This window comes from Dermacentor albipictus, chromosome 6 (genome assembly GCF_038994185.2).
Source record: "Dermacentor albipictus isolate Rhodes 1998 colony chromosome 6, USDA_Dalb.pri_finalv2, whole genome shotgun sequence".
NCBI classification, from domain to species: Eukaryota; Metazoa; Arthropoda; class Arachnida; order Ixodida; family Ixodidae; genus Dermacentor; species Dermacentor albipictus.
In genome coordinates, this window is record NC_091826.1 from 129730870 (window position 1) to 129743011 (window position 12142).

The window sequence follows — 12142 nt, forward strand, 5'->3', positions numbered from 1 at the left end:
GTCGTATGGCAACGTGTTGATTGCGCGGGTCCACTTCGTGGTATCCTCCGGGGCCTGTCCCGTAGATAACGCATATATATATATATATATATATATATATATATATATATATATATATATATATATATATATATATATATATATATATATATATATATATATATATATATATATGTGTGTGTGTGTGTGTGTGTGTGTGTGTGTGTGTGCGCGACTAAACAACATCGGCACTCGAACGCGGAACTATAGACTGGAACCTGCGACACTGCTCGATGATAAACTGCTGCGCTTCGTCACTCCACATGATGTCGCGTCCCTTCGCGTCCGCCCGAGTGTCTTGCCCGCTTACGAGTAAATGATTATGAAACCGGAAAAAAAAAAAAAGAACCTTGCGAGCGAGACGTCGAGGATTGGTGCAGGCAAGCATGATAAAGGCAGGGGCTTGTGCGGCCGCGCGGTGCGATGACACGTGATAGATTCTGGGGGTTCCCTGTGACGCTCAACAAACCCACTAACGCTACCGCCCCTCGTCGGCTCCTGCGAGGTCTGTGTGAGCTTTCTAAGCGATGGTCCAACTTCAGCAGGTTAGCAGTGTGTGCACGAAGTCTGTCTGCTGACCAGCAAAGGTCCGTTGTCTCAACTTTGATTGGAGTGCCGTCGAAATGGAAGCAATGTGTGCTGCGCGAATGGAAGGGCGCCGCGCGGAGTGATTGTTATGCTGTCCAGCTGCACACTTGCAAAAATATCAGTTACTGTGATGGCCTTCATAAAAGAGTGCTAAAGACGAGGACTGATGTCTACTGCCAACCTGAAGGTCGCATGTGTTCTTTTCGTTCTCGTCCTTAACACTGATACAGAATGTTGTAAAGATTAACCAATGTTCTTAACACTGTTAACTAATGCTGTGGACATTGACTAATGGTCTTGACACTGTTACATAATGCTGTAAAGATTAACTAATGACCTTAATGCTGTTATATAATGCTGTAGAAATTAACCATTCGCCCTAATTAAGTTTTGTAGCAGTTTCTATGCTTCAGTGGCTTTTGTTTGATACCCACGCATAGTAGAGGGGATACTAGGTGGCTGTGGCATAGCATTGGAAAAGAATGGTCTACACTGTGATAGCTGTGAGAGACCTGGGTGTTTCTCATGTGATCATTTTTGTGGTGCACTATAGGGGCACTGTATACTTGTTATCAGTGAAGTTGCTGAGAAATGTTTCATGAGTTCAGTGTGCTTGTGTTGATTGCGAACCTGGTGATATATTGACACGTGGCGTACAGTCCACTCGTTGTTACGATGGCAGATGGTAATGCCTCATTGTCTTTTATTTTTGATGTTGTCACCTACTGAAAAAGGAACGACCTGATACTGCTTTGCATTATAGTCTAGTTTCTGACACTGAGTCTTCTTTTGTTAGACCCGAAGTGTGAAAACACCCATGTACTTAGATTTTGGTGCATGTTAAGGAACACCAGCAGGTTCAAATTTCTGGAGTAACCTGCTACAACATACCTCATAATCAGATTGTTGTTTTGATACACAAAACCTCATAATTTAATCAAATGTAATTTTGCTAGCGCATAAGGGAATTGATACCAGGTTTTTCAGCTACAGCTGTTGCAGTTATTACAGGCATAAAGAAATTTGAAGGTAACGCAGTTATTGCTGGCAGAAGCTCATAGCTGTGGCACACTTCAGGATCTGTTGTAGTTGCCTATGAATAATTAAATAACCAATTCACTGATAAACTTTTATTAATTGGGACACATGTTGCAATTTTTAATGCTAGAAAGCTGATAAATGCTCAGATCATGTGAATATGACCACCACCAACTTTATGATCATTCACCCACGAAATATTTTGATGGTCTGTCTGTACAAGCTTGGTCTTGCAGTGGGCAAGAAACAGTTTAAAAAAAGGAAATAATAAGCAGAATTCTAGTGCATTGTGTTGTGAGTTTGTGCGTGGATTTGGGATACCGGTGCTAGTTTCAACTATCCTACTTAGTGGAAGTGCCCCAAGCACTGGCCATATTCAATTTTGCGTTTGGAATATGTTAACTAATATTAATAATTTTTAAAAAGTTTAATTCCATTCTTCGTATCCTACTTTCAGAAAATTAATAGCCAGGTGCAAGAGTCACTTTACAGCGCCTGACCCCGTATCTGTGCGAAAAGGTAAACGGAAACTTGTGGCCTATGTCCCTTTCAGGTACCAATTCTGTACATAGAACATTTAGTTCCACCACAGTTGTTAAGTCCCCAGAGTCACTAAAAGCACGCAGCAGCAGCAGCATCACATAAATAACCTTTTTGCTACCGAGGATGAGTCAAGCTTGTGGTGTTCGAATTTGTACCATTGAGGTTGAGCTGGGCCCGTCCAGACTAAAACATGGAAACACTGAACAAGCCTGGCTCTTCCTTGGTAGTGAAATGTTTAAGGGGAGGTGTTCCCTGAAAAATTGTTTTTCTTCTCCTGGTACTTTGAAATTTTAGTCGGTAAAGTTCCTATTTTAGATTCCGTTGGACATTTTATGCACATATCGCTCAATAGCACGAAGTGAACTTGGCTTCTTTAGCAAATGGATAATTTAGGAGAAAAAAATACCGAAGCTCTTCAGTGTGGAGGCACCATATTCATGCATGGGCATTATTGCAAATTCACAACGCGAAATATAAGATATTACACCTACAAAGAATGCATTTTTTTGTGTAAGACATATACATAAAGAAGAATCGGCTAGCATTATTTCATTAGAATAGCAGCTTGGGCTTGTTGGTTTTCTATCCTTGTGTTAACAGTGCAAAATGTAGACGAAAGACGAGACACCACAAGCGCGGACTTTCAGCGCTTGTGGTGTCGTCTTCTTGTCTCGTCTCTCGTCTACATTTTGCACTGTTAACACCAGGATAGCATTGTTTGTGGCTTCCGTTATAGAAAAATATATTAATTTGCAACACTTTCCAAAAGTTGCCTTATTTACAAGTTTCCTCCTAAACTCCTAAACCAATGCGTGTAGCCTTTGAAAACTTAGTGGGCCATGAGAACTTAACCTGTTCAACAATTGTGCTGAATATTGTTGTTGTATTGCAAATTACCATTTCTACAGTTTGCCTCAACAGTATAGTTTTAATGAGAATGAATGCTATTTAAAAATAAAATATTACTAAAAAACATCGTTAATTTTTCTCGAGATAACGTAAACAGATGTTCACAGACCCTGAAGAAAGATGATAATTTTATCATGGCATGATAATGTGACCCGTATAGCTCAATCATAATGGTGGTTAAAATTTTATACACCCTGCAAGATTTCTCTTGATATCGTTCTGCATGGCGTTGCAAGTGGTAACATAGCTTCATAATTCTCAATGCATTTGCCTATAGAAATTTCAGGGATAGGAATTTGGGTGCTTATCAGCATGTAATTATCCCGTGAAGCCGAATTGTAGTTTTCAAATAAGGAAAGTTTGAGCCCATAGAAGTTTATGGGAGTCGGCCAGGACCTTCGGTTGTGATTGAAGTAACCAAAAAATTTAATTAACCAGCATTAAATGATGGGAAGTTTACTATACTTGCATTTTCCCTGCTGCCAGTGTGAGCTGACAATTTACCCCTCAGGTATTGTTTCTTCTGGATTGCCCGATTTTTTGGATGTTGCGTGAAAAATTATGTTAAAGAAAGTGGTTGCTGTCTGCTGGCATATCTTTCTTTAGTCATGGAATTTTTACTGTAATAATCATGGAAACCTGGAAAAGTTGGGGAATTTCGAAAAAGAAATTGTCTACGCATCCTGTAAACGAATCTTACAGTAGGACCGACTCATTGTAAAAAGGTACAGACCCCAAAACCTCAACTTTTATTTTTTACAGTGGTCAGTGACCTGGTGGGCTAGTCTCTAAGAGTCCACCTAGTGGACCACTGCTGATTGGCTGGAGCTGAACCAGCAAGAAGGAAACTAGGTGTGGATCCCTTTCATGCTGGTGCCCCAGTGAGTCACTGCAGCCGTAATGGACATGTCGACTAGGTAAATATCCCCCACCCCTGTTGTATTAACGATGCATTTACCTGACCAGATGGTGTCTAACTGAACGCTTCACATCAATATAGAGTAGAAACACTGGGCTGCTGTTCTGTTGAAAAAACAGCAGAGAGACACTAACTCAGTGTGAAGCGATAGCGTTCTTTCAAAACTTCATTCTTGTTAAATTTGCAGTAATTGGTTGATTAGTAGAAGAGGAAATAAAGGTCAAAGTTTAATTTTGCTCCGGAACTCCAGTGCCGGTGTGTCACGCATTGCAAACTATTTTCCCGTATTTGGGCCATTGTGACTCTATTCAAACTTGCCCAGTTTGTTCTTTGGCTCCGCCAGAATGCAGTGTGGTGCGTCCCCATCGATAGAAAGTTAGCTAGGCTTAACCAGACGGCGTTGCCACCGGTCTCTCGTTTTTGCATCTTTCCTGGCTTAGCAACCTTGTCCTGGTAGTACTGGATTTTTTGGTATTGTAGAAGTGTAATTTACTATAATATAGCTCAGATAATTTTTCTAAATTTGTAAAGTACATTTTGGTGCACACAGTCTGAATGCGAGATGTACTTTTGCTGGCACTAGGGCTGCACGGATTAATTTATTGATTGTTTGATTGATTATTGTGGTTTAACCTCCCAAGTTAACATAGCACTTTTGGGAGCTACCATATCATATGACTCCAGATTAACTTTGACTATTGAACATTTCTTAAAGGGGCCATGGTGCATTTGTCCAACTGTTCTCAGTTTATCATTGTACGGAGCTAGTAAGGTTAAACACAGAAAATAAAAACTGGGTTTGCAGCGCACACTTTAACCAGAAGTGTAAATTTGAAATTGATGTTTCTAAGCCTCTCACAATGACTGTGTGGAAGGCTGGGTTCGGTCGTCCGGGTTACCAATTTGTGGGAGGTGGCGCAAAGAGGTAGCCGCCGTGGCCACAGTTTATTTAGGCCGGCCAGCCTTGGAGCCGCGGGATCTCGGGAGTGGCCGACACCACGGCCGCTCATGTCGAGCATGCTACGATGTTCTATTCTCGAGCTACTACCTGCCCGTGAGCCCGTCTTCTTCACCTGCCTTGGAGGTGACAGCCCTGCCACTGCGACTGCATCACTATTTTGATAGGACTTGTGTGACGTCAAGACTGTGGGGCCAGTGCCTTGTCGTTTGCTTTGAAACATTCCGAAACCTTGTGCGTGCCCACTGCTATTCGAGTGCATTTTGGATTGACTGCCAAGAAGTGTGGTGTTTTGCATGTTCAATGTGCACAGTATGTGTGGGGCATAAACCACACACATTGACCACACAGAACACTTTTGTCAATGTCGATTTGGCTTTTCCTTTTAGATTGGGTAACCACATGTGAAGAGTGCAGCTTAACCAACACCCATGCATCAGCTGTGTGGGACCCATTTACTGAAACACTTATTCACCTATAAACTGTGCAGAATCGTAGCACACGCTTCATTTTTTCCAACCACTCCCGTTTTTCCAGTGTTTCATCTATGAAAACAGCATTACAGCTTCCATCCCTTTCCTTACGCAAGAAAATAGCATGTCTCTCCTTATTTCATAAGATTTACTACCATAACCCTCGTCATAAGCAAGAATTGCTTTCCCACCTCTCATTCATATCATTCAATGTCGATTTGGCTTTTCCTTTTAGATTGGGTAACCACATGTGAAGAGTGCAGCTTAACCAACACCCATGCATCAGCTGTGTGGGACCCATTTACTGAAACACTTATTCACCTATAAACTGTGCAGAATCGTAGCACACGCTTAATTTTTTCCAACCACTCCCGTTTTTCCAGTGTTTCATCTATGAAAACAGCATTACAGCTTCCATCCCTTTCCTTACGCAAGAAAATAGCATGTCTCTCCTTATTTCATAAGATTTACTACCATAACCCTCGTCATAAGCAAGAATTGCTTTCCCACCTCTCATTCATATCACCTCGTATTGACCATCGTTATAAAGTGCTTGTTCCTCATTGTCACACTAATCAACACTTTCATTCTTTCTTCCCTCAAACTTGTAATGATTGTAACCACTTACCCATCTCCATTGTATCTATTATGGACCCCAGTAACTTTAAGAATACGCTTGAATATGTTACCTAATATTTGCTTTCTGTTTTTTATTTCCTATTTATTGTTCCCACTCCCTTCTGTAACTCCCATGGGTCCTGAAGGTATTCAAATAAATAAACAAACAAATGTGCACAATCAAATGAATGAAAAGAAAAAAAAAACTATTGGACAAACGCCCAAGGTTGTGCCCCGTAACACCACCTGTATTCCGATCGGCACTTCGTTTCCAGTTTCTCTCTGTTCTTGCTGGTTGTTACGATCGACACACTCGAGCTCAGTCTATAGCGAGCTTGTCCTGGGTGCCGGATGTACGTTTGGGCACTGAGTGGTAATGTGTTCAGTGGTTTCGGCCGACTTACTGCAGAGGATGCACTGTGTTTGCAGCTCGCCAACATAGTGCACTATCCACTGTCTAGTACGCAGTTCTCTGGAGCATGCTTCTGCCAACAGGTTGCTTCCCCTTAAGTTATCAAGGAAGTTCTCCTTGCTAATGGTGTTCTTCCACATTCGATACACCATCAAGGAGGGCTTCTTCTGAGCCGGGTCCATCCACTCTTCTGTCTCACATCGCCGCACTTGTAGACTTATTTCTGTGGCTGATATTTTTGGAGCCTCGGCTTCCGTGGGTGTGTAGTGATCCCACAGGGTGTGCGTGCAACATGCCCACCTAGTTTAACTGGCAAACAGGGCGTGTTTTTCACTAGGCTGGTGCTAGGTGGTCCCAGATGCCATTTTTTTTCACCTTGGCCACTTCTTCGCAAGCTACAAGCGTGGACTACCCCATGTCTCCTTTGGCGCCTCGCTAGGCATGCTTAGCATGACATTCCCGTAAGTCGGCCCTGGTACCGCAACTATCTTCCACAACCTGCTCGTCACCTCAAACTTGTTCAAGGTATACAGAGTCTGCCTACATAGAACCCTATGGTATCGTGCTACCCTCGTCTTCGGCTCCTTCTCATGTATGCTCAGGTAGTTGGGGCCTTGGTCCAGACGTAGTAACCCAAGGTATTTCATTGTCTATGCACTGTAGGGAATTTCCTTGCATGGTCCATTCCATTGCAGGGTACTGCTCCATTTCCCACCTACATTCCATTGGATTGAAGTGAAAGTGTGGTAAACTCATTGTGTTCCCACAGATGATCAGCAGCATTAGAGCTTGGCAAGCGATGTACAGCCATGTCGGTAAGACATAATTATTTATTTAATTATTTATACAAACTTCAGTCCCAAAAAATGGATTTTAGCAAGCTGGGTAAATACAATCAAAAATACTACAAACAATTGGCAAGAAAATAAAATAAAAATTTGTTAAAAATGTATGCATAAGCAAAACCAGGATGAAACAAAGAAATGGAACAACAAATTGTACAAACAGTCATACAATGAACAACACTACATGCTGATGCAGGAAATCGTTAGATATGCAAGGCATACATTTGAAGAGGTTGCTGCAAACAACGTCATTTCTCAGTTTGCTCCACTCCCTTACTGTCCTTGGTAAAAACTAGTACCTAAAACAGCTGTTGCATGTTTAAAAGAATGTTATGGTTAGATCATGGGGCTGTCCGGTGGCGCAAGCAGAGGGAAAAGATAAGAAATTAGCGAGACCTATATTATAGTGCCCATTAATTATCTGATATCAACATTTAAGACAAGAGACAGTATTTCTTTCACTTAGAGAAGGTGAGTTTTCTCTCGCTATGCTATTGCTTACTGACGTTAGCCCAATATTGTTGTAGATGAAACAAGCTGCCTTCTTTTGTTCGCTTTCAATTGTACCCTCATTGGTTGGTGTAACGTATCTCAAACAATGGCAGCATAGTCAAGTTATGATGTTACTATGGATGTATAGGTAACAAGCAAATGAAAAGTGGGAGTAGAATGCTTGAAGGCCCTTCTAAGAAAGAAAAGTTTTGTATTAGCACTGCTTGTGATGTAATCGGTGCGGTTATTCCAGAAAAATTGTTAATAATCCAGAGCCCTAGATACTTATAATGCTGTGCTTCAAAGAGAAAATTCTTGTTTGAAAAGTACTGTAATATTAATATCTTGTTCTTATATGTAATTGTGATGAATACAGTTTTGGTGAAGTTGATAGGTATTTGCCAAGCATCACACCAAGCAATTACTTATTGAAAGACATTGTTTAACAACACTTCATCATCTGGGCTTTTTACTTGAGAGTACATAACACAGTTATTTGCATACAATTTGATTTTAACAGCTGTGTCGTTCACAATGTCATTGATAAACATAATACATAAAAGTAGTCCAAGCATGAGTCTCGGGGGGGGGGGGAATGCCAGAATCTACGGAAACCTTTTCAGAGAATTGTTCCCCTAATACAACAAATTGCTGTCTGTTGATTAGGTAGGCTGTAATGCAATTTGTTAACTGAGTTTCTAAGCATCTGGTCTAGCTTAATTGCTAAATTTTTATGCAAAGCTTTGTCAAATGCCTTTGAAAAATTCATGAATATTGCATCTATTTGGACACCAGGGTGTGTTAGATAAGGACAAACTTAGGGGGCCTCGACTATTTTTAGTCTTTAGCAAAGTTTTTTATGTGAGGTGGGAAAGCGTCTCTGTAAAAAGGAATCAAACTTTGTTTTGCAAAACATAGCGTGGCTTTCTTGAAAAAAAATTCATATTTTACTAAAGGTGGGAAAGAGTTTTAATGACTTGCAGATTTTACAAATTTGAATGCCTATCACTCTAAAATTAATGCATTGTGCCCTGTCAAAATGTTTTTGGTAAATCTGCACCACTAGTACCGTTGGCCCATGGGAAGTTAACTCTATGTCACTGCCATGTTGTGCATAGTATTCAGATGTGGTGAGCAGTGTTCGTGGTGCTGTGTGGTGCTTTGACAAAATGATGCGAGGATGACGAAAAAGACAGAGACAATGATGCTGGCATGTGGGTGAATGGACGATAAAGAAAAAGAAGACTGGAAATGACAAACGAACAAATTTGATCAATAGCGAAGTAACATGCGAAGAATGAAAAAAAGGAAGAAAGTGCTTTTAGAAGCTTGTGGAGCAGCAGAGAAGTGAGCAGCGCCACAAGAGCTCACCGGGTTCGGTTCCCGAAGCCCAGCTGCTGCCTGGCTACTCCATTGACCGGGTGATTCCTCAGCTGGCCATGGTCCGCCGCACCCCTACTGGTACGAATCCTAGCCGTTGGTTGACCGGGACCAGACTGCCAGGCCTATCCTGCCGTTCGCCCAGGCGTCCCATGACCTGTCTGCCCATGCCATGCTCATCCCTGCCATCATCATGAAACGGAATCTACTGATCCGCAGACAGTACATTGACATCCACGCACTGAACACTCACAAACATTTATCGTGGTGTGGGACTATGTAAGCTCTGTGTGACTTTAGTGGTATTAGGCAAGTGTGCAGTACTTACATGTTTTTCTATTGTTTCTCTAATGTAGTAACCTTCACCTCGCTGATTCTTGTATTAAAATAATCTGTCAAAATGCAGTCCTGCTCCTCTCAGCAATGAATGTTTTGCCTGCGTTACTATGATTTTCCAAACCTTCTCTCACAAATGGCATCTACGGCGACAGGAGGAAGTCATTTGCACTGAGTCGAGATATATATAGTTAAGATGCAGTGGCGTAGCCAGAAATGTCGTTCGGGGGGGGGACTCACTTTGCAGCTCAGCCTGCTCCTTATAAAATTAGTCGAGGGATCAATATATATATATATATATATATGTGTGTGTGTGTGTGTGTGTGTGTGTGTGTGTGTGTGTGTGTGTGTGTGTGTGTGTGTGTGTGTGTGTGTCATTCGACAACCTTGTTTACATTTTTGTACACATGCAACGACCAGGGGAAAATCTCAATGACGCTTTCCTTTGTTAGAATGTATTGCGCAGGAGCAGCTGTCACCTGTTGTTCATTGCGAGTAATTGCTCCGAAATTATAGTCGCAACAGAGAGCACATATAAAAAGCAGGAGTTTTGCAACATATACGAGGGCGAGTCAAATGAAAGTGAGCCAATTCGAATATATGACAAACGGGGTACTTTATTTAAAAGTAGTCACCATGAGTATTTAAACACTTGTTCTACAAACGAGTCGCGTAATTCCCGTCTCATAAAACTCCTTGGGCTGCTGCCTCAAAAATCTGTAAATGACTACACGTCATCTTTCGACGCAAATCTGGTTCCCTTGAGCAGTTTCTTCAAGTTTTACCAAATGTGGAAGACGCAAGGCAACAGGTTTGGGCTGCATGAGGGATGTTGCAGCGTTTCCCACTTGAACTTTGCCAGTTTTGTATTAACTACATCAGCGACGTGGAAACGGGCAATGTCGTGAAGCAAGATGTCCCCAGTGCTCAATTTTCCTCGTCGTTTGTTCTTAATTGCGACACTCAGCCGATCCGATCTTTCACAATATCTGAAACGATTTAGAGTCTCTCCAGGTTTAGAAAATTCGATCAATAGTGGCCCCTAACAATCTAAAAAGAAGTCAACGCTTTTCCGGCATAACTGACGGCCATTGTTTTACTTGAGAGCGGTGAATTCAAATGTTTCCACTGTAAGATTTGCCGTAGTGTTTCAGGCTAGTAGTAGCGGCACCATGAGTCATCCCCGGTCACAATTGCAGACAAAAAGTCGTCACCCTCATCTGGCGTTCTTTGACGTGCACTTAAATCTAAGTACACGGGTGTTTTCGCATTTCGTCTCCATCGAAATGCAGCCGCCGTGACCAGGACTCGATCCCGTGACCGTGTGCTCAGCAGCCAAACACCATAGCCACTGAGCAACCACGGCCTTTTCAATTGTGTTGGGGGTGATTGCACGGTGGCTTTGGCCCGGCCATGGATCGTCTTTGTAACTTTCATCTGTTTCTTTGAACAGTTTGCTACAACGCTTCTTAGTGGCCAATGAAACGCAGTGTTCAATGCATACGGCAGCCATACGGCGAATAATTTCTTTTTGGGAAACATCTTCATTTGTCGAAAACCTCACGACACCAAGCTGTTCAACTTTTGAAGTGTCCATAATGTCACGCAACCATGTTAAACCCCGTGTATGAGAGCATTAAAGAACATTTAACCTCACCTCTGCATGTCACTTGTAAATGAGATGCGTATGTGCTACGCGCATGCCTCGAAAATAATGAACCGAACCATTATTGCGCCGGGCGGGTTGTCTCACTTTCATTTGACTCGCCTTCGTACATTAGAAATGCGAAGATACAATGGAATACACAAATGTGAAGATACAGCTTGATACAGGGCAAAAAATTGTCACTGGAAACAATGTTCACTGCGCATATGCACAAAACCTCGCAACAAGATATTTAAATATACGCATAAGTCACCAATAAATCTACGTACCTAATAAAAAGTCACTATATATAATGCGTCAAACAAGGCAAATGGGCAGGTTGCGCAACCACAGATTCACAAATCACAGCACCACCCCCCTCCCTCCACTCCCAAAATGTATTACCTGCGACGGAAGGCAGTGCGCTTCCTCCCCACTTTTCTCCCTTGCGCACACAAGACTCGGCCACCATCGTCGGCTCACCACCTCCCCTTCCCCCCCGCACGCTTTCACTCGCACATAGAGCATGCGGCGCGCGGTCACGATGTTATTGCCCCTGGCGGAACAATTTATACGGAACATGAGGGCAACGACAGGAATGCGCCTGGAGTCTTCATAGAGCTGCTATCGCAATAATAGAATAGTATTCGGCAACTAAAGAGTCCCGTCGCCCATTACTTTCCGCAAAAGAAGTAACAAAATCGAACTTGCACCATGCGAAAATTCGCTGCGCTGCAATAATGTCTTCTTTTTTTGTGTGGGCGGGGGGTGGCGAAATAGCATAACGCAAAGGAAAGCATGTTAATTGGCTACAATCGAATGCCTGCTTTGGGCACCTAGTGGGGCTACCGAACAATTATCGAAGAAAACGTGTGAAGCTTGGTCCACAGAAAACCACACACGTACTGCTCGGTATCCTACACCGGCGAGACAAAATTTTCCGGAGA

General features: G+C 42.4%; 1 protein-coding gene across 3 annotated transcripts in view; it reads left to right on the top strand.

The window, feature by feature from the left end:
* Positions 1-211: 211 nt before the first annotated feature.
* Positions 212-12142, top strand: part of LOC139061368 (uncharacterized) — a 193600-nt gene continuing 181669 nt past the window's right edge. Inside the window, exons 1-3 of one of the 3 annotated variants that reach the window (XM_070541336.1) lie at positions 212-584; positions 2123-2184; positions 3880-4034. In XM_070541336.1, the coding sequence (XP_070397437.1) occupies positions 4018-4034 (17 nt within the window). In that variant the 5' untranslated portion in view covers positions 212-584; positions 2123-2184; positions 3880-4017. The remainder of the gene's footprint in view (positions 585-2122; positions 2185-3879; positions 4035-12142) is intronic. The other 2 variants (XM_070541334.1, XM_070541333.1) reach the window with 2 other exon arrangements.